This window comes from Pelophylax lessonae (assembly GCF_965119305.1).
Source record: "Pelophylax lessonae genome assembly, chromosome: 6".
Taxonomy (NCBI): Eukaryota; Metazoa; Chordata; class Amphibia; order Anura; family Ranidae; genus Pelophylax; species Pelophylax lessonae.
Genome location: NC_138773.1, coordinates 174,123,898 through 174,149,946, shown reverse-complemented (window position 1 = coordinate 174,149,946; position 26,049 = coordinate 174,123,898). Strand labels below are relative to the sequence as shown.

Below are 26,049 nucleotides of genomic sequence, written 5' to 3'. Positions count from 1 at the left end.
GGAGGTTAAAGTGAACTCAATGAAAAACCTTATACAATATTCTAAAGCAGAAATCCCTAAAACTAAGCAGAAGGCATTTTCTTTAAGGAAATCCTGTATTGCGAGAAACATGGTCAAAGCCCCTGCTGACCCCTTCATCTAACAATGCTAGTAGCCTGCGGACCCTCTTTTTGAATGAAACTACTGAATCAATGACTTCGGCCTGCCATAGCCTAAGCAAATTTCTTTCCTGCAACAAGCGATGGGGAATCCCTCCTTCCAAGCAACTGTGTTCTCCCAGCGGGGGAAGCAGTCCCTGCCGGAAAAACACAGTGGTTATTGCTAGCACTTATAACAGCCACTAGCGATAATCGCATGTAAAATTTGGCAGGCTGGTTGTACCAAAAGTTGATTGATCAACTTAGGTACATTCAGCCTGACCATACATGGTTTAAATATCGGCTGGTTCCCGTTGAACTGGCAGAGATTCAAACCGTCTATGGCTGGCTTTAAAACAAATCATTGTCTCAATCAGCATTTTCAGGATGTCAACAATTGCTGCAACCACATTTCTTTAATGACATGATTACTTTAAAATCCATATGCTAAAATATTGTTCCCAGCTTTTGCTTCCATAAAAAAAAAAAAAAAAAAATTGCTTAAGGAGTGAAGTTTTTCCCCAAAAAACAATTTATGAAATGCATGACAAAAACAAATACAATAAGGGCGAGAACCCTGCTGTCCTGGAAGATGCATGGAAAGACTTTGTGGCAAGTCCAACTCTTGTTTTCCCAAATCGTCTTACAAGGGCAGCATACGAGAGGATTAGCAAGAACTTGACTAGAGGGAGAATAAAGCCCAGAGACCTCTCCACAAACAGGGCTGACCATAAATACCGTATATACTCGGGTATAAACTGACCCGAATACAAGCCGAAGCACCTAAATTTTACCACAAAAAAACTAGGAAAAAAAACGTATTGACGAGTATAAGCCTAGGGTTGGAAATGCCGCAGCTACTGGACCACCAGGAGACCCAAAACAGGGGCTGCAGAGGCGGCAACAAGGTACAGGAGATGCAGGGCTGTGGGCAAGGCACAGGAGAATCTCCTGTACCATGCACGCAGCATTGCATCTCCTGAGATGCAGAGGCTGCAGAGGAGTCTCACCTATCGGTGAGGCGCCTTAAAACTTAAAAATGGCGCCGCCATGTCACCATGCATGCGCCGTCTGCCCGGGAATAGCCAAACGTATATGGGCTTTCCCAAGTGGCGGTGGCGCATGCACACAGACTGGGGAAAAGTTAAGTGAGACTGACTCGAGTAAAAGCCAAGAGGGGGCTTTTAGCATACACATGCTAAAAAAAAAAAAAAAAAAAAAAAAAAAGAAGTTGGCTTATACTCGAGTATATATGGTATACAGATATGGTGGACCCAGTTATATTAAGTTCTCAGAGAAAACCAGGGAAGGAGACCCAACTACAGGAAAGAGTCTAATGCCCCATACACACGTGCAGATTATCTGAAGACTTTTGTCTGCAGACTTACCAAAACCATATAATATGAGGTCAAACCTAAACACTTTCAATTTGTATGCCATCCGGCAGGCCCTTGCACTACATAGAAAAGGTAAATCTGAAGACAAAAGTCTTCAGATAATCTGCACGTGTGTACGGGGCATAAGCCATGTCAGAAATTAGGAGCTCAAAGTTACGCAGGACTGATAAAAAAAAAAAAAAAAAAAAAAAAATGAAATATTAGTTATTAAAAGAACCAAACCCTAGTGAGGCCTTGGTCAGCTAAGGACATATGAATGCCCCAAGAGGAGCCATGTTCCCCCTCCACTGTGTAGATTAAAAAAAAAAAAAAGGCAATACCCAACAAATTTGTGTCATGTTGGCACTGCTAATACCCAGAGATACTGCACACCTAGTGCAACTAAAAACGAATAAGCAGTATGCATGCTGGCCTAAATGGGAACATTACCACAGTACTTCGTATTATGTTAAGGGATTCCAAAATTCCTCTAGAAAAAAAAAAAAGTCTCCAAATGCACCTTTTATAGTGGTACAATATATTCATTCAAAATGTCATCAGGGTAATAGTAACCAATACCAGAAAGAAGTACAACCATCTAGCTGCTGTTAATGAAGTTTGTATTGACTCAAAATTAAAGAATTGCACCATATCATAAAGGCTCAAGGATTACCATATTCGTAGAAACCCTGCAACACGTATAAAATACGGTTCTATCCCTGTACAAAACCTAAGTTGGAGAACAAGATACTACATAAATGCAGCAATATACATTATACAATTACACTCTATACAATTACACTCTTTACACATGAAGTTATGGAAGAGGTACAACATAGGAGTACAGGATAGACACCACCCAATTTATAAGTACAACACATGACATGAAAATGGTCTTCCAGTTGTAAATATACACTTGCTGCAACACTTCACGGCTCTAAACCTTTGGAGTAACAGAATAGCCATAAAAAAAAAAAATAAATAATAATAACGTGGAAGCAGATAGTTTCTAGTTTCTATGCAGAGCTGAATCGGATTTTGCACTCTCCAGCTTATTTTTTCCTTTTGGGATAAAGGTTTTGTATGATTCAATAAAAGCAAATCATTTTGATCACCCCTTCCAGTGTTAGTAGTTGGTCTCATCCATGTAAACGGACACTGGAGAGGTTGTGCTATGAAAAATAGACTTGCTGGCTGGATCAGCAGATGAAAATAGAAATAACAAAAACAAATATAGCCATTGCGTCCAAGACTTGGTAAGCTGCAATATAACAAGGGGTTTTCTTTTGTGATTAATATTGCTTTTGTCCAATAGGAACCCTCCCAATGGAAGTTGTGAAAATACATCCAGAAAACACCCACATCACAAAACATACCAGAAAATGGATGAAGACAATCAATACAACCACTTGTAATATATGCAAGGTCAATGATCAAGGGGAACTCTGTCCTGAGTGGTCAAAGTGTAAATCTCCCAACGTATAGGCCATGTATGCGAGACCCAAGCCATACCATAACTCAGTGAAACATCCCAATTTTTGGAGCAACCCTAGAAGTTACAGGCAACAGTAAGAAGAGGTGAAAGAGCAGCAGGATACAAAAGGCCCCATTCACAATTGGATATTCCAAATCGCTGACAGAATCACTGATTCTTCTCTCAATTCCAAATCGTGGTAAAAATAAGATTTTTGTAAGATCTTACCGTAAACTCTGATGTATTGACAGGCGCAGCCTAATCTCCATGAGCTGAGTGGGTTTATGCTCCTCCCATCAGGAGTAGTCTAGGCAGGAAAATTAAAATGTACATGCCCACAGGGCTGTCCCTCTAAGCATAACCCCCACTGCCACAATCCAGCACATCAGTTCAGTTTAGTTTTTAAGCAGTGAAGACAAAAAGAACCAATCCCAAAAAGAGGGGCAGGTGCTGCGTCTGTCGATAGACAGAATAAGATTTTACAAAAATCGTATTTTCTCTATTGTTCGACAGACGAAGCCTCATCTCCATGAGCTGAGTGGGACGTCCCAAAGCAGTATAGGCATGAGGGGTGGGAGGAAAAAAAAAAAAAAAAATTGCAGCCAGACAGCAACGTCAACTCCAAGAGGCTAGACTAAGCCAACCAAGCAACGTGGAGCTCAACCAAACAGGAGCTCACCCAGATAAAGACCCCGAAAAAGAACAAACATTCGCTTACGAAACAGCCGCCTGCAAAACCTTGCGGCCAAAAGGAGGCATCCGAAGATTCCAACAAATCCACCTTGTAAAATTTTGTAAAGGTGTGCACAAACGACCCAAGTCGCTGCCTTACAAACTTGTACAACAAAGGCCTGATGGTGAAAAAGCCCAAGAGGCTCTCAGCGCTCTAGAATGCGCCTTCACAGGGAAAGGCCTGACCCTTGATTGAATAAGCCTGAACAAACGTCTGCCTGATCCATCTCGAAATGGTCGCAGCCAAACCTTTGCGAGGACCGTCCGGAAGGACAAAAAGTCCGACTTCCTGAAGGACTCAGTAACCGTCAGATAAACCCTTATCATCCGAACCACATCTAGAGAGTGCAAGGCAACTTCCTTGGGATGTTTAGGCTTCGGACATAAGTAAGCAAAACAATGTCCTCATTCAGGTGAAAATCCGACACCACCTTAGGAAGAAAGGACGGATTAGGTTGGAGGACCACTTTGTCCCTGTGGACCACCAAATAAGGCAGACAGGACAACGCCGCCAACTCAAACTCTGCGAGCAGAAGTGATAGCCACTAGGAAGGCAACCTTCTGGGACAAAAAGCAGAGAAATCTCCCTAATCTCAAGGAGGCTTTTGAAGAACAGACAAAACCAGATTAAAATGTCATGGCGGTAACGGGGATATCCTCGGAGGGGCCAGATGACACACCCCTGAATGAAGTTGCGAATCAAACAGTAGCCAACAAACGTTGAGAGTAAATAGCCAAGGCCGACACCTGGCCCTTGATAGTGCCCAAAGCCAAGCGCTGCTCAACCTTTTTTGTAAAAAGGCCAAAACCCTAGCTATAGCAAACAAGCAAGGATGCTGCTGCAGCGATTCACACCAAGAAAAAAAACTGAATTTTTGTAAAATCTTACCATAAAATTCCTTTCTCTGAGTCCTCCGCCAGTCGCCGCCCCTCATATAGTCTTCACCAATGGGTATTGACTTCCGCTCCGCAGGAGTAGCAAGGCATAAGACTTGTTAGAAACAAAATCTTTTTGCATAGACACCCATGGGGGCTGTCCCACTGGTCAATACCCCCCCTGCAGTAAGCCATCCCAACTCAGTTTGGTAGCATAGCAGTAAGTGTACAAGAAAAAACCCCAAAAGGGAGGGGCGGCGACTGTCTGAGGACTCAGAGAAAGGAATTTTACGGTAAGATTTTACAAAAATTCAGTTTTCTCTTAGGTCCTCCGACAGTCGCCGCCCCTCATATAGTCTTCACCAATGGGATGTCCCAAAGCAGTGCAGACATGAGGGGTGGGAGACGCAACCGTATAAAAGGCAACGCAGTACCCACATCAGAGAAAGGAACCTTACACGCACAGCAAGAGAACCTTTTGGGCAACAGAATAGGCTCAACAGGAGCAACAACCCAGGAAAGCAAATAACCCAAGGGATAAACACCCCAACAGCCAGGGACCCATAAAAAAAAAACAAAGGGTCCCCTATGGCAGTGGTCCTCAACTCCGGTCCTCAGGGCCCACTAACAGGCCAGATTTTAAGTATTACATTGGGGAGATGAAGACTAGAGTACTGCAATCACTGAGCAGCAAATGATATCACCTGGGATGTATTTCAGTTATCTTGCAAACCTGGACTGTTAGTGGGCCCTGTAGGCCAGGGTTGAGGACCACTGCCCTATGGCACTGCTGCACTGAGAACTTTGCGGCCAAAGGAGGCATCAGCTGATGCCAGATCACCACCCTTATAGAATTTGGAAAAGGTGTGCATCGACGACCAAGTCGCAGCCTTGCACACCTGGGTTACCGAGGCCTGATGCTGGCAGGCCCAGGACGTACTCCGTGATCTGGTAGAGTGCGCCTTAACAGGGAAGGGCGGAACCCGTTCCTTCAAAGCATAGGCCTGGACAATCGTCTGTCTGATCCATTTGGCAATGGTCGCCGCAGACGCAGCCATGCCCTTCCGAGGTCCCTTAGGAAGGACAAAGAGGGAATCTGATTTCCGAAAGGATTCAGTGGACAGGTAAAACCTGATCGCCCTGACAACACCCAAGGAATGCAACGCAACCTCCTTAGGATGCTTAGGCTTCGCACTGAGCGAAGGCAAAACAATGTCCTCATTAAGGTGAAAGTCAAGACACCACCTTAGGGAGAAATGACGAATTAGGTCGCAAGACCACCTTATCCTTATGAACCACCAGGTAAGGAAAGCGGCAAGACACCGCCAACTCCGACACCCTGCGAGCCGAAGTTATCGCCACTAAAAAGGCAACCTTCTTAGACAGCAGAGGCAACGATATCTCCCGGATGTTTTCAAAGGGAGAACGCTGTAACGCGGACAGAACCAAGTTCAAGTCCCTCCTGTCCGTAGGATCCCGGAACACCGGGGTATCCTCAGCGGGAACCAAAGTAGCCTTGTTTAACACGCCCACCGTGTGATCCACCTGGGGAGCCACACACCAGCGCGAATCCGTAGAAGGCGCAAAGGGGTGAAGCAGTTTAAACGTATTAGGCACCGTAAAAGGGCATTTCAAACTGCGCCATTGTTCATTCACAGTGTGATGAAACTCAGCGGGGCAGGGAAAAACCTGCGCCGACTTGCGGGTCCTATGTGTACCAAAAGAGGACAATGCCCGGAGGAGTGGGCTCATCCTCCAAATGTAGTGTTTCCTTTACAGAAGAAATCAACGCATCCATAGCTGTGCGTTCAGGCGACCCCAGGGGAGAATCATCTACCCCCTCCACCCTAGGGTGCCTCTATTAAACGGAAAGCCTCTGTCCTCAGACAGGGAATGCCGTCAGCCAAAAACGCATGACACTGCATGCAACCGCATATGCGTCCAGTGAGGTAGCCACCTCACAGGCTGCATCCCTGCTGCGAACAGGGATGGGTCGTTCATAGTGCCAGGGCGAACCATAGCCGAACGCTCAATGGCGGGCTTGGGAACCCTCTGACCCTCTGCCCTGGAGAGCCAGGGCGGCCAGTCCGATTCCCAGCTCCGCAAAATCCATCTTCATCCGAAGATCCGACTAAAACTAAAGCTGACAAAATAAACAGCTAGTAAAGCAAAGAAAAAACTGACGTTCTTGCAAATAAAAATCATAAGAAAAGATTAGAAGGCTGAGACTGTAGCCCCAGCACAGGGAAGCCTATCTACGCCCAACGCTAGGCAGAGACAAACTGAGTTGGGATGGCTTACTGCAGGGGGGGGTATTGACCAGTGGGACAGCCCCCATGGGTGTTTCCATGCTAAAAGCTTTTGTTTCTAACAAGTCTTATGCCTAGCTACTCCTGCGGAGCGGAAGTCAATACCCATTGGTGAAGACTATATGAGGGGCGGCGACTGTCGGAGGACGTAAGAGAAATATACGATTTCCATGTACGATGAGAGATCTTTCTAGACGTCGCCTTCTTGGCCTTGAAAAGGGTAGGAATCACCGAATCAGAGAGAACTCTTATCGCTCAACACCTTGCCTTCAACAGCCAAGCCGTTCAAGCCAGCGACCGTAAAGCAGGATGGACGATCTGTCCTTGAGATATCCAGTTCGGGTCCAGTCTAGCCGCGTAACAGAGACTTGTCCAGTGAAGCAGGCAGAGCTTGATCGCTCTCAGCTTCAGAATATTGATCGGCAAGTAATGGACTGTCATACAAGTGTCCTGGGCGCGGAACTTCCCCAGCACTCCACCCCAGCATGACAGGCTGGCGTCCGTGGTGACCACTGTCCAAAATACCAGCAGGAAGGACTTGCCTTGGCACAGGACAGGTGACTGGAGCAGCCAAGAGAGCCGACTTCGTGAGATGGCTCAACTGAATCTTCTGGTCCAATGGCCGAGGATCCATTCCTTTTGACAGAATCTTTCTGCAACTGTCTCGTATGAGCCTGAGCAAACTGGACCACTTTGAAGGTTGAGACCATCAGACCCAGGGCCCTCATGCAAATCCACAAGGACGACTGATAGGCCTCCGTCAGCAACCGGGCTACCCTTTGCAACTTCTGAAGCTTGTCCTAGGGAAGGAAGACCCTTGCCAAGTCGAGGATCAGCCCCAGATAGGTGACCTGCACGGACGGTGTCAGGGCAGATTTGGTGACACTGATCGTCCACTCGAATTCTTCAAGGGTCTGAATGGTGATAGAAAGGTTGTCCAGCAGATCCAAAAATGGGAGACTGCTCGCAAAAGGAGATCGTCCAGATATCCCACAATGGAGATAACTTGCCGACATAAGGCCAGAATGGGGGCTAGGACCTTGGTAAAAACTCTGGGAGCCAAGGCGAGACCAAAGGGTAACCCCACAAATTGAAAGCGCTCCTCTGCCACCGCAAAGTGGAGAAATCGCTGATGTCCCTGGAATATGGGGACGTGGAGATGCACATCTTTGAGATTGATGGAAGCTGGAAAATCCCCCTGATTCAAAGATGCCACCACCGACCGAATGAACTCCATTCAAAATTTCTGCACCCGCACAAAGCGGTTCAGAGCCTTAAGGTCCAGGATCGGACGTACTTTGCCCTTAATTCTGGGCACAGTGAACTGGTTTGAATAGAAACCGAGAGGGTTCCTGCAGAGGAACTGGCACAATCACCCCTTGAGCCCAGAGATCTTGCACAGCCTCTCGCAGATCCTTCAAACGCTCTGGAGACAGGTGAAGATTTGACCAGAATTTGATCTTGTACCCAGAGCAAATCAGTTTGCGAACCCAATCGACCTGAATGAAGAAGTCCAGGGTTCCCCCGTCCCCCCACCCCTGAGAAGAGTGAGTGCTCCCCTTCATGCTGAAGAGGATTTGTCTGTACAACAGGACTGACCGGCCTTGGGCTTGCCCCAAGGCTTCTTAGTTCCTCCAGAAGTTCTGAACGGCTTACCTTTCTTGCGCCCCGGAGGGACGAAAAACATTTGAGCAGAAAAGGAGGGACCCCTTTTAGTACAGGGAGCCTTGGAGGATTGAGGAAGAAGAGTACTCTTCCCGCCAGTCAGGCCCTTGATCAACTCATCCAATGAGTCGCCAAACAACCGGTCTCCCAGAAAGGGGAGATCAGCTAAGGCTCTTAGAAGCTTGGTCAGCTGACCAGCTCTCCAACCAAACTATGCATCTCAAAGCAATTCCCACGGCTGAAACCCTGGTTAACAGGGGAGCCGCATCACACAGAACACCAGAGCCTGGATCACCTGGTCCAACAGTTGCAGCTGTTCCGGAGGAACAGTTTCAGGGCCCAAAGACTCCTGCAAACCCCATTTAGTCATCGTCTGAGGCGAACAGACAAAAAACGGTTTCAAAATGGAACCAGCCAGCACATTAAGATGGCGGGAAAGGGATTCTACTTGCCTGTCCACTGGATCCATAAAAACTGGGGAATCCTCCACAGGCACAAGGGTCGATTTGTTCAATCTGGAAACTGGATGATCCACTTTAGATGGCACCGTCCAATGGTTGGAGACTTGGCAAAAGGGTACAGGCGTTTAAAGCGTTTAGGCACCACTAACACATGCTTAATGCGCCACCATTGGTCATTCACAATGTCGTGAAAGGTATCGGAACAAAGGAAAACCCTGTCACCTTTTGGAGACTTCTGGGAGCGAAAAGCCACTCGTGTCCCCGCTGACGTGGGCTCATCAGCCAATTTTAAAGTATCACGCACTGAAATAACCAGGGCTTCCACTAAGGCGCGTTCCCATGCTGCAGCTGAAGATGGGTCCTCTTCACCATCTGACTGCGAGGACAGCGACCCCTCAGGTAAGGGGGCGTCGGGGGCGACCCCTTAAGCCTCTGAATCAGAGGACACCTCCATAGAAGGAGAAAGCAGCGGCCGTTTTCGGCAATCAACCTTATTCATGACTAAATCAACTTTAGTTGCCAGGCTTTCCAGGGTTGCTGAAATTGCGGCCATCGACTGATTCAGACTGTCAGGGAGTAACACAGAGTTGGCCTGGAGGGAGATGGGAGATTGCACAGGTTTGGGACGCCATATTGCAATTTTCAAAAAACAATGTACTGTCACTTCAAGAGCGCCGATCTCGGTATCCATCACCGATCGCCGCAGTCTGCAGGGAACCTCTTTAAACCAAATTGACAGGAGAAAGTGCAAGGATATGCCCGCAGGGACCCCAAGTACTGTACCACCTCAGACAAACCGTCCTCCTGAATCTTCCAGCAGCATGGAGAGAAAGGCAGGAAGTGATCTTGGCTCAGCAGCAGGAAATGTCTGCACAGGAAGTAATGTCGCTATACAAAGATGGATACCCATACAAAACAAAAAGCTACAGGGAAAATGGCTGCCCCATACAAGTTTATGGGAGGAAAAAAAAAATAAAAATATTGCCCACACTTAAGATGGTGGCGCCCATGGGGAACCCTGCGGCTAGGGACCAACACATGAAGGCCTCCTCAGGAAACTGGGACCAGCAAGCCCAAGGTACCATGTCACTCACACCATCCCCCCCCCCCCCCCTCAGCGCCAGAGCACTCCAGACACAGCCACCGCAGGGACAGGGAAGGGGGGAGGGAAGGACAGTATGTGATATGTCAGTACAGTATCTTATTCCAAGGAGCAAGTGCTAATGCTGGGTGATTTCTGAATATAACTAGCTTTTTCAGGAGAAACCCCCAAGCACTGTCAAGGTGCATGTGTGAAAAATTACCCAGCATTTAATTTTTTAGATACACATTTTCCATCGGTTCGCTTTAAAGCTACTATTAATAAATTATAAAACCACAAACTTGACAGGTCCTTTCCAAAACATGAACATACATGGGGTAACAGATGAAGCAGTGCATCTCCACTTAATGTTCCCACTGCTAACGCAACAAGGAAATTCAAAAGGAACTTAAAGCAGCCTTGGTTTATAATTGGAATCAGAATAACTCCGAGCAAGGATAACAGACTGATCACAGTGATGGAGAAGAAGCCATAAAGCCACACTAAAAAAAAAAGGAAAAGAAAAAAAATCACAAGGTTAGGAATAGTACCACAATACACACTAATAAAGTATGCTTGCTAGTTAACACATGTAAACAGTTTAATGTACTATCAGTTAACAGACTTCACATAATTACATTGTATTTGTAAAGTTAGAAAGTTTTGATGTGACCTTCCCATTTGATACGACTGCTCTTTAGGTTAAGAAGCAAAAAATATGTGGTAACTATGTAGTGTGGCAAAATGTTTGGAAAGTTGGGGCAAAGGCATTTTTCGGTACCTTCCTCAAGACCTTACACGCAACTTGTGAAATAAATTCAATTGATTTTTATACATATACAAAAACAGAAGCAAAGTTGAAATATAAAATCAAAACATGACAGCCATTCAAAGTACATAAATGGGTCCCACTATACAGTCCCTTATACCATTCCACGGTATGGACCGTCAAGCTCTCAACATGTTTCGTGGTTGCCCATTTCTTCAGGAGAGAAGACCGTGAAAAGGGGAACAAACACTATAATATATAATAAAAGACATGAATACATAAATGTGGTGTTCAGTTGATAACATTTGACTTGCATATTCTGCAAATATTCCAAAGGAAATATGAAAGGATATTTACCTCAGACTGAGTCAAACCAGTCAGCAAACCAAAAGAAGCACCAAGGTTAATGTCCCTGGGTGAGGATGGGAGCAGATCCAAAGGACCCCTGCCGGTAACTAGATGTAATACATGTTATGATATGGAGTAATATTAATAGGTTCCAATGCACTGTTCGAAATATTGCAACATGCGGGGCGGGTAAGATGCATACCATTATGGCACATAGAGGGGGAGGGGGGAGCACAAGCTATATAGGCGGTGGAGTAACTTGGACATAGATGGATCTTTAGATTGTAAACAGTTTTATTATCAAAATGGATATATCCCACTTTTACTTCCACCAATTTGTTGGTATATGAGTACCAATGTTGTATCTAAAGAGAAAAAGAAAAAAAAAAAAAAAAAAAATAGGAAACAAGGCCAGGCTAATTACCAAACCGAACAAAGGGCAGAATAAATATAAAATTCCAAAATGATGAAAGAAAAAAAAAAAGGAAGAGGAAAAAAGGGGAGGTGAGGAAGGGGGGGGGGGGTGTTATGGGGCGCACGCGCATTGCTAACACATTGGTGTAGAGTAGATCGGGCAGAAGGCTCAATGGGCAGTCTGATCAGAATGGCCATAGAACCAAGTGCACACGCATGCAGGGCTCACTGGCGGGGGGGGGGGGGGGGGGGTTGGGGCGTTGAACCTCCTATGGGGATTCCCCATTCTCCTCCCTCTACAGGAATTGAATGCTCGCCCAGGGACAGCCGTCAAATGCACCCTTAAGTGGCCATTGTAGGTATCATCAGTTAAGGCAAACATCTTAATAGATTGCAAAGACATAATTACACAAAATATACAACATGAAAAAATTTGATAAATCAAAAAAGGTTTAGACCGTTGCATGGGAATCTTAAAGCATAACTGCCAATTAGATCAATATACATATAGGGAAAAAAAAAAAAAATGCTCGGACATAATTACCTGGATATGCAAACCTGAAAGGATAGGAAAGAAAGGGAAAAAAATAAAAATAAAAAAGGAGGGGGGACCCAGGGAGTGGCAATGGAGACTTGCTGGGCACCGTTGTATGCCAATCTCTATCTGGGCAATTGGGAGAGGTTTATTTTCTCTGACGAGAGCTATGCAATCTGGCTGACAAGTACTGTGTTGGTACAAATTAGATATATATCTATCTATATATATCTATCTATCTATCTGAGGATTTACTGTCTGGATCGGGCCACAGGCGGATTTATATTCCCTACTGGAGGCGCTTAACGACTACAATTTAAGATTAACCCACACAATTAGCAAGAACAGGGTATCCTTTTTGGACCTGGAGATTAGGTTAGAACCAGATGATCATATCACTACAAACTTATTTCACAAACCAGGTGTGGGGTATACACTCTTAGATGCATCTAGTGCACATCCAGCACCCCTAGTGAGAAGTACCCCCTATGTGAACCTTCAAAATCAAGTAAATAAATTACAACAAAGTTTATTGGCCCCATGGTTATTCCCATGCACAAATTAAAAAGGCCTACAATATGGTTAAGAATCAATCCAGAACATCTCTTCTATACAAGCCCAAAGTTCAAAATACCAAACAGTTAAATTAATTAAATTTTCAGTTAATGAAGCCCAACTACAATCAATTGCATCTAAACATTGGCACCTCCTCAGAGGAATATTCTTTCCAAATACGCAAGACCCACCCCTGAATTGGTATTTAAATGGGAAACTTCCCTACTTGAATTCTTGACAACCAGCCACTACTGTCCTGACACCATAGGACCCTCACTCTCCCCACAGTACTTATCGGTGTGGGCAATGCCCCTGTTGTCCTTGGGCAACTGAGGGTCCTGTGGTTCTACTTCCTAATGCTCAACATTATAGATTACGTGCTCATGCAGATTGCACCACTCAAGGGGTCATCTATTTAATGATTTGTCATTGTAAAGCCTTTTACATAGGCAAGAAGAGATGCCAATTTGGCCAGAGAATAGAATAGGTGATCACATTCACTACTCTGGCAATGGGAAAATACTTACTCCCGTTACAAGACACATAGGGTTACACCACAGATTTGATAATACAGTGGTGCCCTTCTGTGTCTTGGAAGTTATCCCCCCCAGACCCACAGGGAGGCGACTGGGATCGACATATACTTCCACGTGAAAACGCTTTGGATAGAGCGGTTAAATGCACTCTATCCCCTAGGTCTAAATTAAATGCATACGTTCAAACCTTTGTGAAAATTCTGGTTATTCATTTGTCTAACGCCCCCCCCCCCCCACCCACCTTTTTCCATTTCCTCTCTTTTCTTTCATGTTTGCATACTCCGGTATTTATGTCCGAGCAATTCTTTTTTTCTCTGTGCGGAGTACAATCGATATATGTATTTTATTGATATCATTGGCTTTGTAAAAAGATTCCGATGCGACTGTCTAAAACTTTTTTTGATTTATTAAAAAAGTTCTCATGTTGTATATTGTATTTTGTGTAATTAGGTCTTTGCAATCTATTAGGATGTTTGCCTCAACTGATGATACCTATGATGGCCACTTGAGGGCACCTTGGCAGCTGTCCATGGTCGAGCAAGTGATGCCTGTGGAGGGAGGAGTGAATGGTGAATCCCCATAGCAGGTCCTCCCCCTTGCCTGTGAGCCGAGTGGGTATTAGGATTTACCTCCAGCGTGCACCCTGTGCCTGGCGCATGTGCACTTGGTTCCATGGCCATTTGGCGGCCGCCTAGCCGGCCTTCCGACTGATCCTACTCCAACCTCAATTTTAGCAACGGGCGCATGCGCGATCAGTCATCGGGCCTTGTGAGATCATCAGCAGGTGACCAGATGAGCGTTGCAGGGTTGGAGCAGCATTTAAGGGCTCACTTGGCTGTCATTTCTTTGACACACGGAGGTGGATGCATGCGGATGGTTCTGTCTCCCTCAGGTATCTACCCTGCAATGGCTCTGCTTCACTCATTGGACTGTGCACCAATTCTATGATTGCTGTTAAATTTAGTGTCCACACACTGCTTGTTTACATGTTTGGCATTTCTGTTTATAGGACCTGAGGTTTTCCTCTTTTTCAATCATATGGCCAAGCCAATTACCTATACTAGGTAAGCTTATGCCTTCCTCATTCCTGCCCCCCCCTCCTTTTCTTTCCTCCCTTCCCACCTTTTTTCCTCAATTGAGAATTTTATGATATTTATTCTGCCCTTAGTTGCTCGGTTTGGGAATTAGCATTGTTTCCTATGTTTTATCTTTAGATACAACATTGATACTTAATTACCACCAAATTAGTGGAAGTAAAAGTAGGATATATCCATTTTGATAAACCTCCGTTTACGATCTAAAGATCTGTGTCCCATCTACTCCACCTCCTATATAGCGTGACCCTTTCTATGTGCCATAATGGTATGCATTTTACATCCTGTATGTTACAATATTTCTGACAATCGTGCATTTAAACGTATTACTCCATATCATAACATACTGTAATACATATTGTACCCCACAGGGGTCCTTTGGATCTGCTCCCATGCTATGCCGGGGACATTAACCTTGGTGCCTTTTGGCTTGCTAACTGGGTTGACTCAGTCTTTGAGGTAAATATCCTTTGATATTTCCTTTGGAATATTTGAAGAATATGCAAGTCAAATGTTATCAACTGAACACCACATTATGTATTCATGTCTTTTATCATCAAGGATAGTTTGTTCCCCCTTTTCGCCGTCTTTTCTCCTGAAGAAGTGGGCAACTGAGATATGTTGAGCGCTTGAAGGTCCATACCTACATTACCTTCAGAGTAGCCTTGGATAAGCATCCTCCTAGAAAGGTATATGGGACTGTATAGACTTAGAGGGACCTTTTTATGTACTTTAAATGTCTTGTTTTGATTTCATATTTGAACTTTGTCTTTGTATAAGAAATAAAATCAATTGATTTTTTTACAATTGTGTGGAATGTCTGAGAACTGTAACAAAAAAATCCATTTGCCCCAACTCTCCAAACCTTTAAAAACTGTATTGTAAATGGCTTGCTAAAGTGGGCACACCCAATAGATAGTCGCTAGTAAAGCTAAAGGGCATCTCATACGAGAGGTTGAACCAACATGTATGGCCAGAATTAAGGAAACCTGTGCTGGCAGCAATACAAGTATTGCCATTGGTGACATCTTACAAAAAATACAAAAAAAAAAAAACGAACAAAAAAAAAAAAGTTAGCCATCATTCTAAGGCAAATATATGAATACTTTAACTTGGAAAATATGCAGATCAAGAGGTATGCCTTATTTTGCTGTATGTTTCTTCTATGTCAGTGAGAGGTAGGGTCGGACACACACACACACCTACATCATTAAGCAGGTCCCTTGTATCCATAACATTGGAAAGAATACCATTACATTTAGGAGCTAGAACAGATTGGTGAAATGCTAGTACTTTATTGGTAGATCAAAAACTGTATAAACTGAAAAGAACAGTGCTTGTTATGCCCATGTCCAAAGACAAAGGAGTATTTTTTATTTTTTTTAATTCGAGAGTACTAACAATTATTTTTTTCCCCAGGGGAGGGGGGTTTGCATGGGCAACAGCAAGCAAACACTAACAAGCCTAACCAAAAAACAGAACTAGGGACTGCCTGTGCCACAAAAGGGTCATTTGATGGACCTTACACAAGTATCAGAGAGGCTTGATTAACGTGTGAACTAAGAGCAAAGTGGCAGCCTTTCAGATCAGGGGAAACATTTGCCTGATGCCAACAAGTTCAAGAAGCAATTCCAGATCTAGTAGACTAAAGGGCCATACACACTAAGATTTTCTGAAGACTTTTTCCTTCAGATTTACCTTTCTATGTAGTGCAAGGGCCTGCCAGATTGCATACAAATTGAAAGTGTTTAGGTTTGACCTCATATTATATGGTTTTGGTAAATCTAAAGGAAAAAAAGTCTTCAGAAAATCTTATAGTGTGTATGGCCCATAAGTCTTCACAGAAAACAGTGGAACCTGATAGAAGCTTGGATGATAGTCTGTATGAGCCACCGGGAAATGGTGGAAAGAGAAGCACGTTTTTTTTTCAAATGAAGGCAGAGGTTGTAAGCTAGACACAAACTGTGCACACTACAGTCAGAGGATGAAGGAGGAGATATTTTGAACTGGAGATGGGCAGAGGGACAGAAGCTCAATATTTTGGTTGAAGTGAATCTGCCTTGAGAAGGAAGTTATAGGCCTCTAGACCATCTTTCTCTTGTTTTAACACCAGAAAGAGCTGTAGGCTGCAAGAGTCAGACGAAGTTGCCTTGCAGAGGCTATAACAACAACAAGCAAAACCTTTGGAGTAGAAAGGGGATATCCCTGACTGGGTAAAATATTGGTCTTTGTGGGGCCTGAATGTAATTTGCTCAACACTTCAGAGTCATAGGAGAGTCCACATGGGAGATGTCCTGTACAAAGGTCTTAATGAAAAAAATGGAAAGCAAGCAGTCATTGAAAAAAATGGATTTTTGTAAAATCTTACCGTAAAATCCTTTTCTCTTAAGCTCATTGACAGACGTAGTCCTCGTTGATTAATAACAACTCGGGTTATACTGCCCTCTACAGGAGTAGGACTAGACAGGAAAGAAAACGTTCTGGCCACACCCTAGGGGCAGTCCCAGAGGGTATATCCTCTCACTTCCTGCTACAGCAAATCAGTTATGTCACAAAGCAGTGTTTAGAGAATTTAACCCAACCCAACTCAAAAACAGAGGGGCGGGTACTACGTCTCAATGAGCTTAAGAGAAAAGGATTTTACGGTAAGATTTTACAAAAATCCATTTTTCTCTGTCGCTCATTGACAGACGTAGTCCTCGTTGATTAACAACAACTCGGGACGTCCCAAAGCAGTGCCACAAATGAGGGGTGGGATAACAGAAATCAAAATCCAGAAGGCCCAACCGGAGCCAACCAGAAGCATAAAGGACTCATCGAGCAAAAAGATGAGACCTAAGTGAAACACCCAACAAACCCTTGAGGTAGACCAACAGTCTCCTCAGATTGCGGCCTGCAGAACCTTGTGGCCAAAAGAGGCATCTGACGATGCCATCACATCAACTTTATAAAATGTTGTAAAGGTATAAACCGACGATCAAGTCATCGCCTTGAAAACCTGGATCGCTGACGCCTGCTGGCGGAAGACCCAGGAGACACTAGGCGCCCGAGTAGAGTGCGCCTTAACAGGGAACGGAGGATTCCGACCCTTAATAGAATAAGCCTGTACCACCGTCTGACTGGTCCATCTAGATATGGTCGCGGCAGACACAGGCAACCCCCTTCAAGGGCTATCCGTGATCACAAAAAGTGAGTCCGTCTTACGAAAACAAGTTCGTAGTAGTCAAGTGTATCCTTCTGAACCCCATCCAAGGAGTGTAATGCAAACTCCCAAGGATGGCTAGTCTTCGGACACGGGGAAGGTAACAATATTTTTATTCAGATGAAAACTCTGAAAACCACTTAGGAAGGATGGATTTGGAAGAAGAACCACCTAATCCCTATGAACCACCAGATATGGGGAACGTCAAGATAATGCGGCCAGTTCTGACACCCTGCGTGCAGAAGTAATGGCCACCAAGAAGGCCACCTTCTGGGATAATGTAAGCAAGGGAATCTCCCTAATATCTTCAAAGAGAAGTTTCTGAAGAACCGACCACACTAAATTAAGACCCCAGGCGGTAAGGGTGCGCGCACTGGCGGAGCCAGATGTCGCACCCCCTGGATGAAATTCCGCACCAAGGAATGATTAGCCAAAGGTTTCTGAAAGCAGATTGCTAACGCTGAAACCTGACCCTTGATAGTGCTCAAGGACAGTTTCTGCTCAACCCCTTGTTGCAGACAGACCAAGATTCGGGTCACCGAATAGGTATGTGGGGGAAATCCAAAAGATTCACACCACGCAATATAAGACTTCCATGTGCTGGAAGTCGCTTTCCTTGCTTTAACTAGAGGTAGGAATAACTGAAGCTGACACTCCCTTGTCCTTCAGTACCTGGGTCTCAATGGCCAGGCCATTAAGCCAGCGATTGTAAAGCAAGATCGGTCCCTGAGACCGCAAATCCTCCCTGAGAGAAGTCTCCAAGAAGCGTCCGCGACTAGCCTCACCAAGTCGGCGTACCAGGCTCGACGAGGTCAGTCCGGAATTTCCAGAATAACTGGAATTCCCTCCACCTCTATCCTGCGAAGAAGTTCCCGCAGTAACTTGAGAGGATGGAAGGCATGCCGTAGCTGATACTGCCCCCACGGGGCGATCAGCGTTTCTGCTGCGTCCGCTAGAGGATCGCGGGTGCGAGCTACAAACCTCCGCACCTTCCTGTTGAGCCAAGGTGCCAACAGATCCACATCCGGGGTGCCCCAATGAAGGGACAGCTAGTGAAAACCCTCTGGATGAAGAGGCCATACCCCTTGATCCAGAATCTGACGGCTGAAATAATCTGCCTGCCGATTTCCCACCCCCGGAGTGAACACTGCGGGGAGATCCGGAACAAACCGTTCCGTCCAACGAAAGATGCTAGTCGTTTCGATGGCCACCAGGACACTCCAAGTGCCCCTTTCTTGACATAAGTCACGACCGTGGCATTGTGCGATTGGATCCGAATCGGGCTGCTCTAGAGCTGCTTGGTCCAGTAAATCAGACAAAATCTGATCGCCCTCAGTTCCGATACCCTATTGGTAACCTGGATACTATCGGAAGGAATGACTTCCCCTGGTTGAGCATCGGAGGCTCCCTGGTCTGCTCGCTCAACCGGATCCGATTGTCCAGGAAATCGGAATTCTGATTCCATAAGAAAAGAATCTCCTTCAGGAGAATTCGGGTATGAGACTGGGTATACGGTACTGCCTCTAAGAAGGCCACCATCCGTCCCAGCCAATTGACGGACAGCAACATCCGAATCGTTGACTGAACCTTCTGGAGTTTTTCCGCAAGGAGAAACTTTCTTGCCCAGGATGTATCCAACATTCCAAGTCCAGAATTGGACGCACCTTGCCCTCTTTCCTGGGCATTGTGAACAGGTTCGAATAGAACCCCTGAAACCGTTCAATGTTAGAAGGGAAGAATCGTACCGGTGGAAGTGATCGAAACTCGATCCTGTATCCTGACCGTATGACCTCGCGAACCCCTTAGTCCGGGGTTCTGGCAAGCCATGGATCCGGAAACCGGTGAAGACATCCCCCCACCCCAGAGATGGGTAGGGGCGCATCAGGCTGTATTCTTCAGGCTTGGCTGAGCCGGACTCTTTGTTTAGCCGACCAGCGGAACGAACAAACTCTTTGAGCAGAAAGGGAAGGTCCTCGTTGGTTACGAGGTCCTCTTTATCCTAACAGTCTGTGGCAAGACAACAGGTGGTACCGTCTATCCTTTAAAGTGGGATTCCTCAAACGGATAGCGCCTAGCCCTGCGTTAGGAATTAACAGGGGTTCGTTTCAAAACGACCCCATTTGGGTAAAGGAAAAACCTTCGCCCTTTTGGTAGGCTAACAAGTACCAAAAAGGAATTTCAGTCTCAGCTACCTCTGCCGGTGTAACCTCAAGACTAAAGGTTTCCCGGACGGACACAACTAGTGCATCCACCACTCTTGTGCTATGGCGGAGGCAGAAACGTTCTCACTGCTGAGGAGACATTACCTGAGACAACAGCCCCATAAGAGGGACCTGCAGCTGTATTGACCAGCTCCGAATCCGTATCTGAAGTATCAGATAAAAAATAGGGGTAGGCGGGGGTCGCTTCTTGACCCCCGTCCCTGACAGGCCACCTCCACCCGGGATACCAAAGACTCCATAACTGCCGATAATGCTTTAAAAACAAGTGGGGTACTGGAGGGTCCTGCGGCCACCTTGAGGGGATCAGGTGGGGATACCTATGCGGCAGGGTCAATGATTATACAAGACATTTGCCAGCGACAAAAAATGACAAAGTAAAAAACTTTTTTTTTTGTATCCCCCAGTCGCAACAGCGCCCCTCAGTGTTACCTGCCTTTTTGGACCCCACAGAGAGAGAGACCCCAAGACTCATCCCTGATGCACAGAAGTTCATCAGCTTGCTCAGTGCTGTCCTGTTACAGACAGGAAGTCTTTGGCCCTTTTTCCTGGGTAAAGGAGGCGGCTCCGCCCCTTAACACGCCTTCCGGCGCCTCCCCCTGGCTCCACGAGGTGTTTGGTCACCTCAAACATGGCCGCCCCCATGCTGGAGACACGAGGCTACGCCAATATGGCGTCCTCGTGTGCTCTGCAAGACAATGGCGGCGGCCTGTTAGGATAGCGGCGGCTTAGCAGCGGCCTGCGGGATGCTGTATTCGGCCTAGCGGCCTGCGGGAGTGCATCGGCCCCCCAAACTTCACCCTGGATGGTGATCAGCCTGGCCGGCGGTACCGGACCCTGGCGGGCCGCATGCAGTCCGTGGGCCGTCGGAAGGCAGCCTGCCCTTGCTGGAGGAATGCGATCTGGACTGCAGTTATACATGCATAGACATCGCCCTGTGAACACCTCTGACAGGTAGGATACCTTATGCTACCACAGTAATATTCTAGTACTGCCACTGACTTCAGTCATCTTTACAGTTTTGAAATTACATTAGATTGTCAGCTCCCAAACCAAGCCTCCTGGTTTCTTGTTCACAAAAATCACACTCAAATAGGGGGATCTGTGACATGTATAGGATAGAGGGGAGACCCATCCTTACCATTTCAGAGAGGGGCCCGCGTTCACCACAAGCCCGTCAGGGGGAAAAGGGGGAACATACTACTCACCATACCGGAACCAGGCGGGCGCCAACTCCTGACAGTACCCCTCTCCACCGGGGTGGGAGGGCTGTCGACCAATACGGACGCCGTGAATCATGGTCATTGGCGTTTAAGCGAGACGTTTAACTCGCAGGGTCAGTCCCCGTCCAGTGGGACTATGTCGGGGCCGACCCAGCGCGGAGCTATGGCCTGCACGCGCTCGTAGGCTGAACTGGGGTGACCACTGGATCTCAACATCCAGCCCGTCGCCCAGTTCCAGCTTTCTTGCTTGAAGATCTCACAGGAACACTGGAGAAAAAAAGCGGTCTAACAAATCTTTCTAAGAAAAAAATCCTGCCAGGATCAAAGATCCTAGCAAGGCATCTAGGTCCTTACTCCTAACTAGACAGAAAAAAACTGATTTGCTGTAGCAGGAAGTGAGAGGATATACCCTCTGGGACTGCCCCTAGGGTGTGGCCAGAACGTTTTCTTTCCTGTCTAGTCCTACTCCTGTAGAGGGCAGTATAACCCGAGTTGTTATTAATCAACGAGGACTACGTCTGTCAATGAGCGACAGAGAAAAAAAAAAAAGCACAGAGATCAGATTCCTTGATAGGCCAAGGACAGAATACTGGTCCTCTAGCAAAAAGGCCAGGATTTCTCATGAAGAAGTCTGGAGTGATTGACTTGGTAAACAAGGAAGTAGTTTCAGTTCCCAATCTGTGACAAAGGTCCTAGGGCACCTCGGTGTAAAGATAAATCCCTTAATGATTTGCCAGCAAAAAAAAAAAAAAATGGATTTTTGTAAAATCTTACCGTAAAATCCTTTTCTCTTAGCTCATTGACAGACGTAGTCCTCGGTGATACAGCACCTTCGGGTTATGTTGCCTCCACAGGAGCAGGACTAGACAGGAAATTAAAATGCTCTGGCCACACCCTAGGGGCAGTCCCAGAGGGTATATCCTCTCTCTCTCTGCCTCAGCAAATCAGTTATGTCAAAAAGCAGTCTTTAGAGATTTTAACCCAACCCAACTCCAAAACAGAGGGGCGGGGACTACGTCTGTCAATGAGCTAAGAGAAAAGGATTTTACGGTAAGATTTTACAAAAATCCATTTTTCTCTATCGCTCATTGACAGACGTAGTCCTCGGTGATACAGCACCTTCGGGACGTCCCAGAGCAGTATCACAAATGAGGGGTGGGAAAATGGAAATCAAATCCCAATCTAGAAGGCCCAACCGGTGCCAACTAGAAGTTTACAATGCTCATCCTTAATGATGAGACTCAACAAAAAAGAAATTTTTCAAACAGAAAAAAACTCGAGGTAGACCACCGGTCTCCTCAAATTGCGGCCTGCAAAACCTTGCGGCCAAATGAGGCATCCGCCGATGCCGTCACATCAATTTTATAGAATTTTGTAAAGGTATGTACCGACGACCAGGTGGCCGCCTTACATACCTGGACCACTGACGCCTGATGGCGAAAGGCCCAGGAAGTACTGAGCGCTCGAGTGGAGTGCGCCCTAACAGGGAACGGAGGACTCTGACCCTTAATAGAATAAGCCTGTACCACCGTCTGTCTAATCCATTTGGCAATGGTCGCGGCAGATGCAGGCAAACCCTTTCTGGGGCCATCCGTGATCACAAAAAGTGAATCCGTCTTACGGAATGATTCCGTAGCTTTCAGGTATACTCCGATTGCCCGAACCACATCCAAGGAATGCAACGCATGTTCCCGATGATGCTTGGGCTGAGGACACAAGGAAGGTAGTACAATATCTTCAGATGAAAATCTGAAACCACCTTAGGAAGAAAGGATGGCTTAGGATGAAGTACTACCTTATCCCTATGAATCACTAGGTATGGGGACTGGCATGATAATGCAGCCAGTTCTGACACCCTGCGAGCAGAAGTGATAGCCACCAAGAAGGCCACCTTCTGGGATAAAGTAAACAAGGGAATCTCCCTGATGTTTTCAAAGGGAGGTTTCTGTAGAACCGACAAAACTAAATTAAGATCCCAGGGCGGTAAGGGCGCGCGGACTGGTGGAGCCAGGTGCCGCACCCCCTGGATGAAATTCCGCACCAAGGACTTGGTAGCTAAAGGTTTCTGAAAGAAGATTGCTAATGCTGAAACTTGACCCTTGATGGTGCTCAAGGCTAGCTTCTGCTCAACCCCTTGTTGCAAAAAAGCCAATATTCGAGTCACCGAATAGGTACGTGGAGGAAATCCTAAAGATTCGCACCACGCAATATAAGTCTTCCATGTGTGATAATAGACCTTGCTGGAAGTCGCTTTCCTTGCTTTAATAAGGGTAGGAATGACTGAAGCTGACAAACCTCTGTCCTTCAGTACTTGGGTCTCAATGGCCAGGCCATTAAAACCAGCGACTGTAAAGCACGATGGTAAATTGGTCCTTGAGACCACAGACACTCCCTGAGACGAAGTTCCCACGGAACGTCTGCGACTAGCCTGTCCAAGTCGGCCAGGCCGGCTTGACGAGGCCAGCCTAGAATTTCTAGGACCACTGGTGCTGACTGGATCTGAACCAGGCGTCCCTAGAGCTATCTGGCCCCGACCATCCGAGAAAGTCGGGTCGTTTTCTGTTCCCACACATTTATCAGATACCTGATTGCTATCAGGAAGGGTGACCTTTTCTGGTTGAACCTCAGGGACCGAAGTCACCCGGCTAGAGGCTTCTTGGCCTGTCTGGTCAACCAGATCCGATTCCTGTGGGGAATTGAGACTAATCTTAGGAAAAGGTAAAGGAAAAGATCTATTCAGGGAACGGTGACTACCGCTCCCTGTAGTACTTAAATGTTGGAAGGGAAGAATCGCACCGGTAGTAGTAGTTGATGCTCGATCTAATGTCCTGAATACCGGTGAAAACGTCCCCCCACCCTCAAACCGGGTGGGGGCGCACCTTCAGGCTGTGTACTCCTTTGCTTCGGGTTTGGCTGAGTTGGTACTCTGTTTGTCCGACCAGCCTTTCTTGAACCCTCCTGGAGGAGTCTTGCCTTTCCCGCTTGTTCCAGCCGGGCGTGCAAACCCTTTATGGGCGGTAAAGAAAGGTCCTCGCTTGTTGCGAGGTCCCTTAGCTTTAGCAGCCTGTGGCAAAAAAGTGCTCTTGCCCCCAGTGGCATCCTTAATGATTTCATCTAGGGTGGCCCCAAATAGACGATTCCCCTGAAAGGGGAGATTCGTCAAGGTCTTTTTGGAACCTAGGTCAGCTGACCAGCATTTTAACCACAGCACACGTCTGAGGATTACCGCTGACATAGATGCATGCCCTAATAGGGGAGTAGTGTCCAAGGCTGCGTCACAGATAAACTGTAGCCCTTGTATAATCTGTTCCATCAAATCAGATGTTTCCTGGGGAATATCTTTTCCCCTAAGGTCTTGGCGTACCAATCTCGCCCATTCCGTAAGTGTCTGGGAAACTAGACCAATAACAATTACTGGTCTAAATGCTGACCCTATCAGAGAGAAGATGGTGCGGGACTCTGCTTCCATCTTTCGATCCACCGGATCCTTAAAGGACGAAGTGTCCTCCACTGGGATAACCATGGCTTTATTCAGCCTGGAAATAGGTGGATCCACCACTGGTGGTACCGTCCATTTCTTAATGATGGATTCCTCAAACGGATAGCGTCTAGCAATACGCTTGGAAATAGTAAAGGTACGTTTAGAATGCTCCCATTCTCCTTTAATTTTATTACCAAAACACTTGGGTGCAGGAAAAACCTTCACCGTTTTGATGGGCTTGTTAGTACCAAAAGGAATCTCTGTATCAGTTGCTTCTGCCGGTAAAACCTCAAGTTTTAAGGTTTCCTGCACTGCCACAACTAGTGCGTCCACCAATGCTTCTTCCTGAATTATAGCGGGAGAAGAAACGTCCTCCTCACTGTCTGAGGGAGCTTACCTGAGGTAACAGCCCTTGCAGAGGGACCTGCAACTGCAGTGACCATCTCTGGTCGCTTCCTTGACGAGAAAGAGAGAAAGAGAGAAAGAGAGAAAGAGAAAGAGAGAGAAAGAGAAAGAGAGAGAAAGAGAGAGAAAGAGAGAGAAAGAGAGAGAGAGAGACCCCCAGGCTCACCACTTGATGCTCAGAGTTTAACTGCAACAGGTTACAGCGCTGTCTTGACAAACAGGAAGTCTTTTGGCTGGCTGCCCAGGAAGAAAGGAGGCGGCTCCGCCCCTCTGCACGCCTTCCGGCGCCTCCCCTAGCTCCACGAGGTGTTTGGATCACCTCAAACATGGCCGCCCCCATGCTGGAGACACAAGGCTACGCCAAAATGGCGGCTCGTGCAATCCAGCAAAAAAAATGGCGGCGGCCTGTACCGAATAGCGGTGTGCTGCAGGGCTCACAACACTATCTCTGCATGGGGATTTTTGGCGTGGTTGGCGGTACCGGCCCTGGCGGACCTCATGGCCGTTCGGAAGGCCTGCTATAGCTGGAGATTTGACTAGGAAGGCAGTCTACATGTCCGTGGCTTCTGACTGGTAGGTACCTTATTCTTATCACAGTAAGATTCCCAGACTGCCACTGATTACAATCTTTTAAACATGTATACAATTAGATTGTTAGCTCCCAAACCAAGCCTCCTGGCTTTTTGCACATAAAATCACACTCAAAGTAGGGGGATCTGTGCCATGTTATAGGATAGAGGGGGACTCTATCTTACCATACAGAGAGGGGCCCGCGTTCACCACAAGACCCGTCAGGGGGAAAAGGGGGAACATACTACTCACCATACCGGAACCAGGCGGGCACCAACTCCTGACAGTACCCCTCTCCACCGGGGCGGGAGGGCTGTCGACCAATACGGACGCCGTGACTCATGGTCTTTGGCGTTTCAGCGAGACGTTTAACTCGCGGGGTCAGTCCCTTAATGGGACTTTGTCGCGGCCGACCCAGCGCGGAGCTATGGCCTGCACGCGCTCGTAGGCTGAACTGGGGTGACCACCGGATCTCAACATCCAGCCCGTCGCCCAGTTCAGCTTTCTTGCTTGAAGATCTCACAGGAACACTGGAGAAAAAAGCTGTCTAAAAAATCTTTTTAAGAAAAAAATCTTGCCAGGACCGA

At 46.5% G+C, this 26,049-nt stretch overlaps 1 protein-coding gene across 1 annotated transcript in view; it reads right to left on the bottom strand.

The window, feature by feature from the left end:
* SLC39A10 (solute carrier family 39 member 10) overlaps nt 1-26,049 on the bottom strand; it is a 140,066-nt gene that overhangs the window by 48,852 nt on the left and 65,165 nt on the right. The window contains exon 3 of the mRNA XM_082262457.1: nt 10,445-10,614. Coding sequence (XP_082118583.1) covers nt 10,445-10,614 — 170 coding nt within the window. The remainder of the gene's footprint in view (nt 1-10,444; nt 10,615-26,049) is intronic.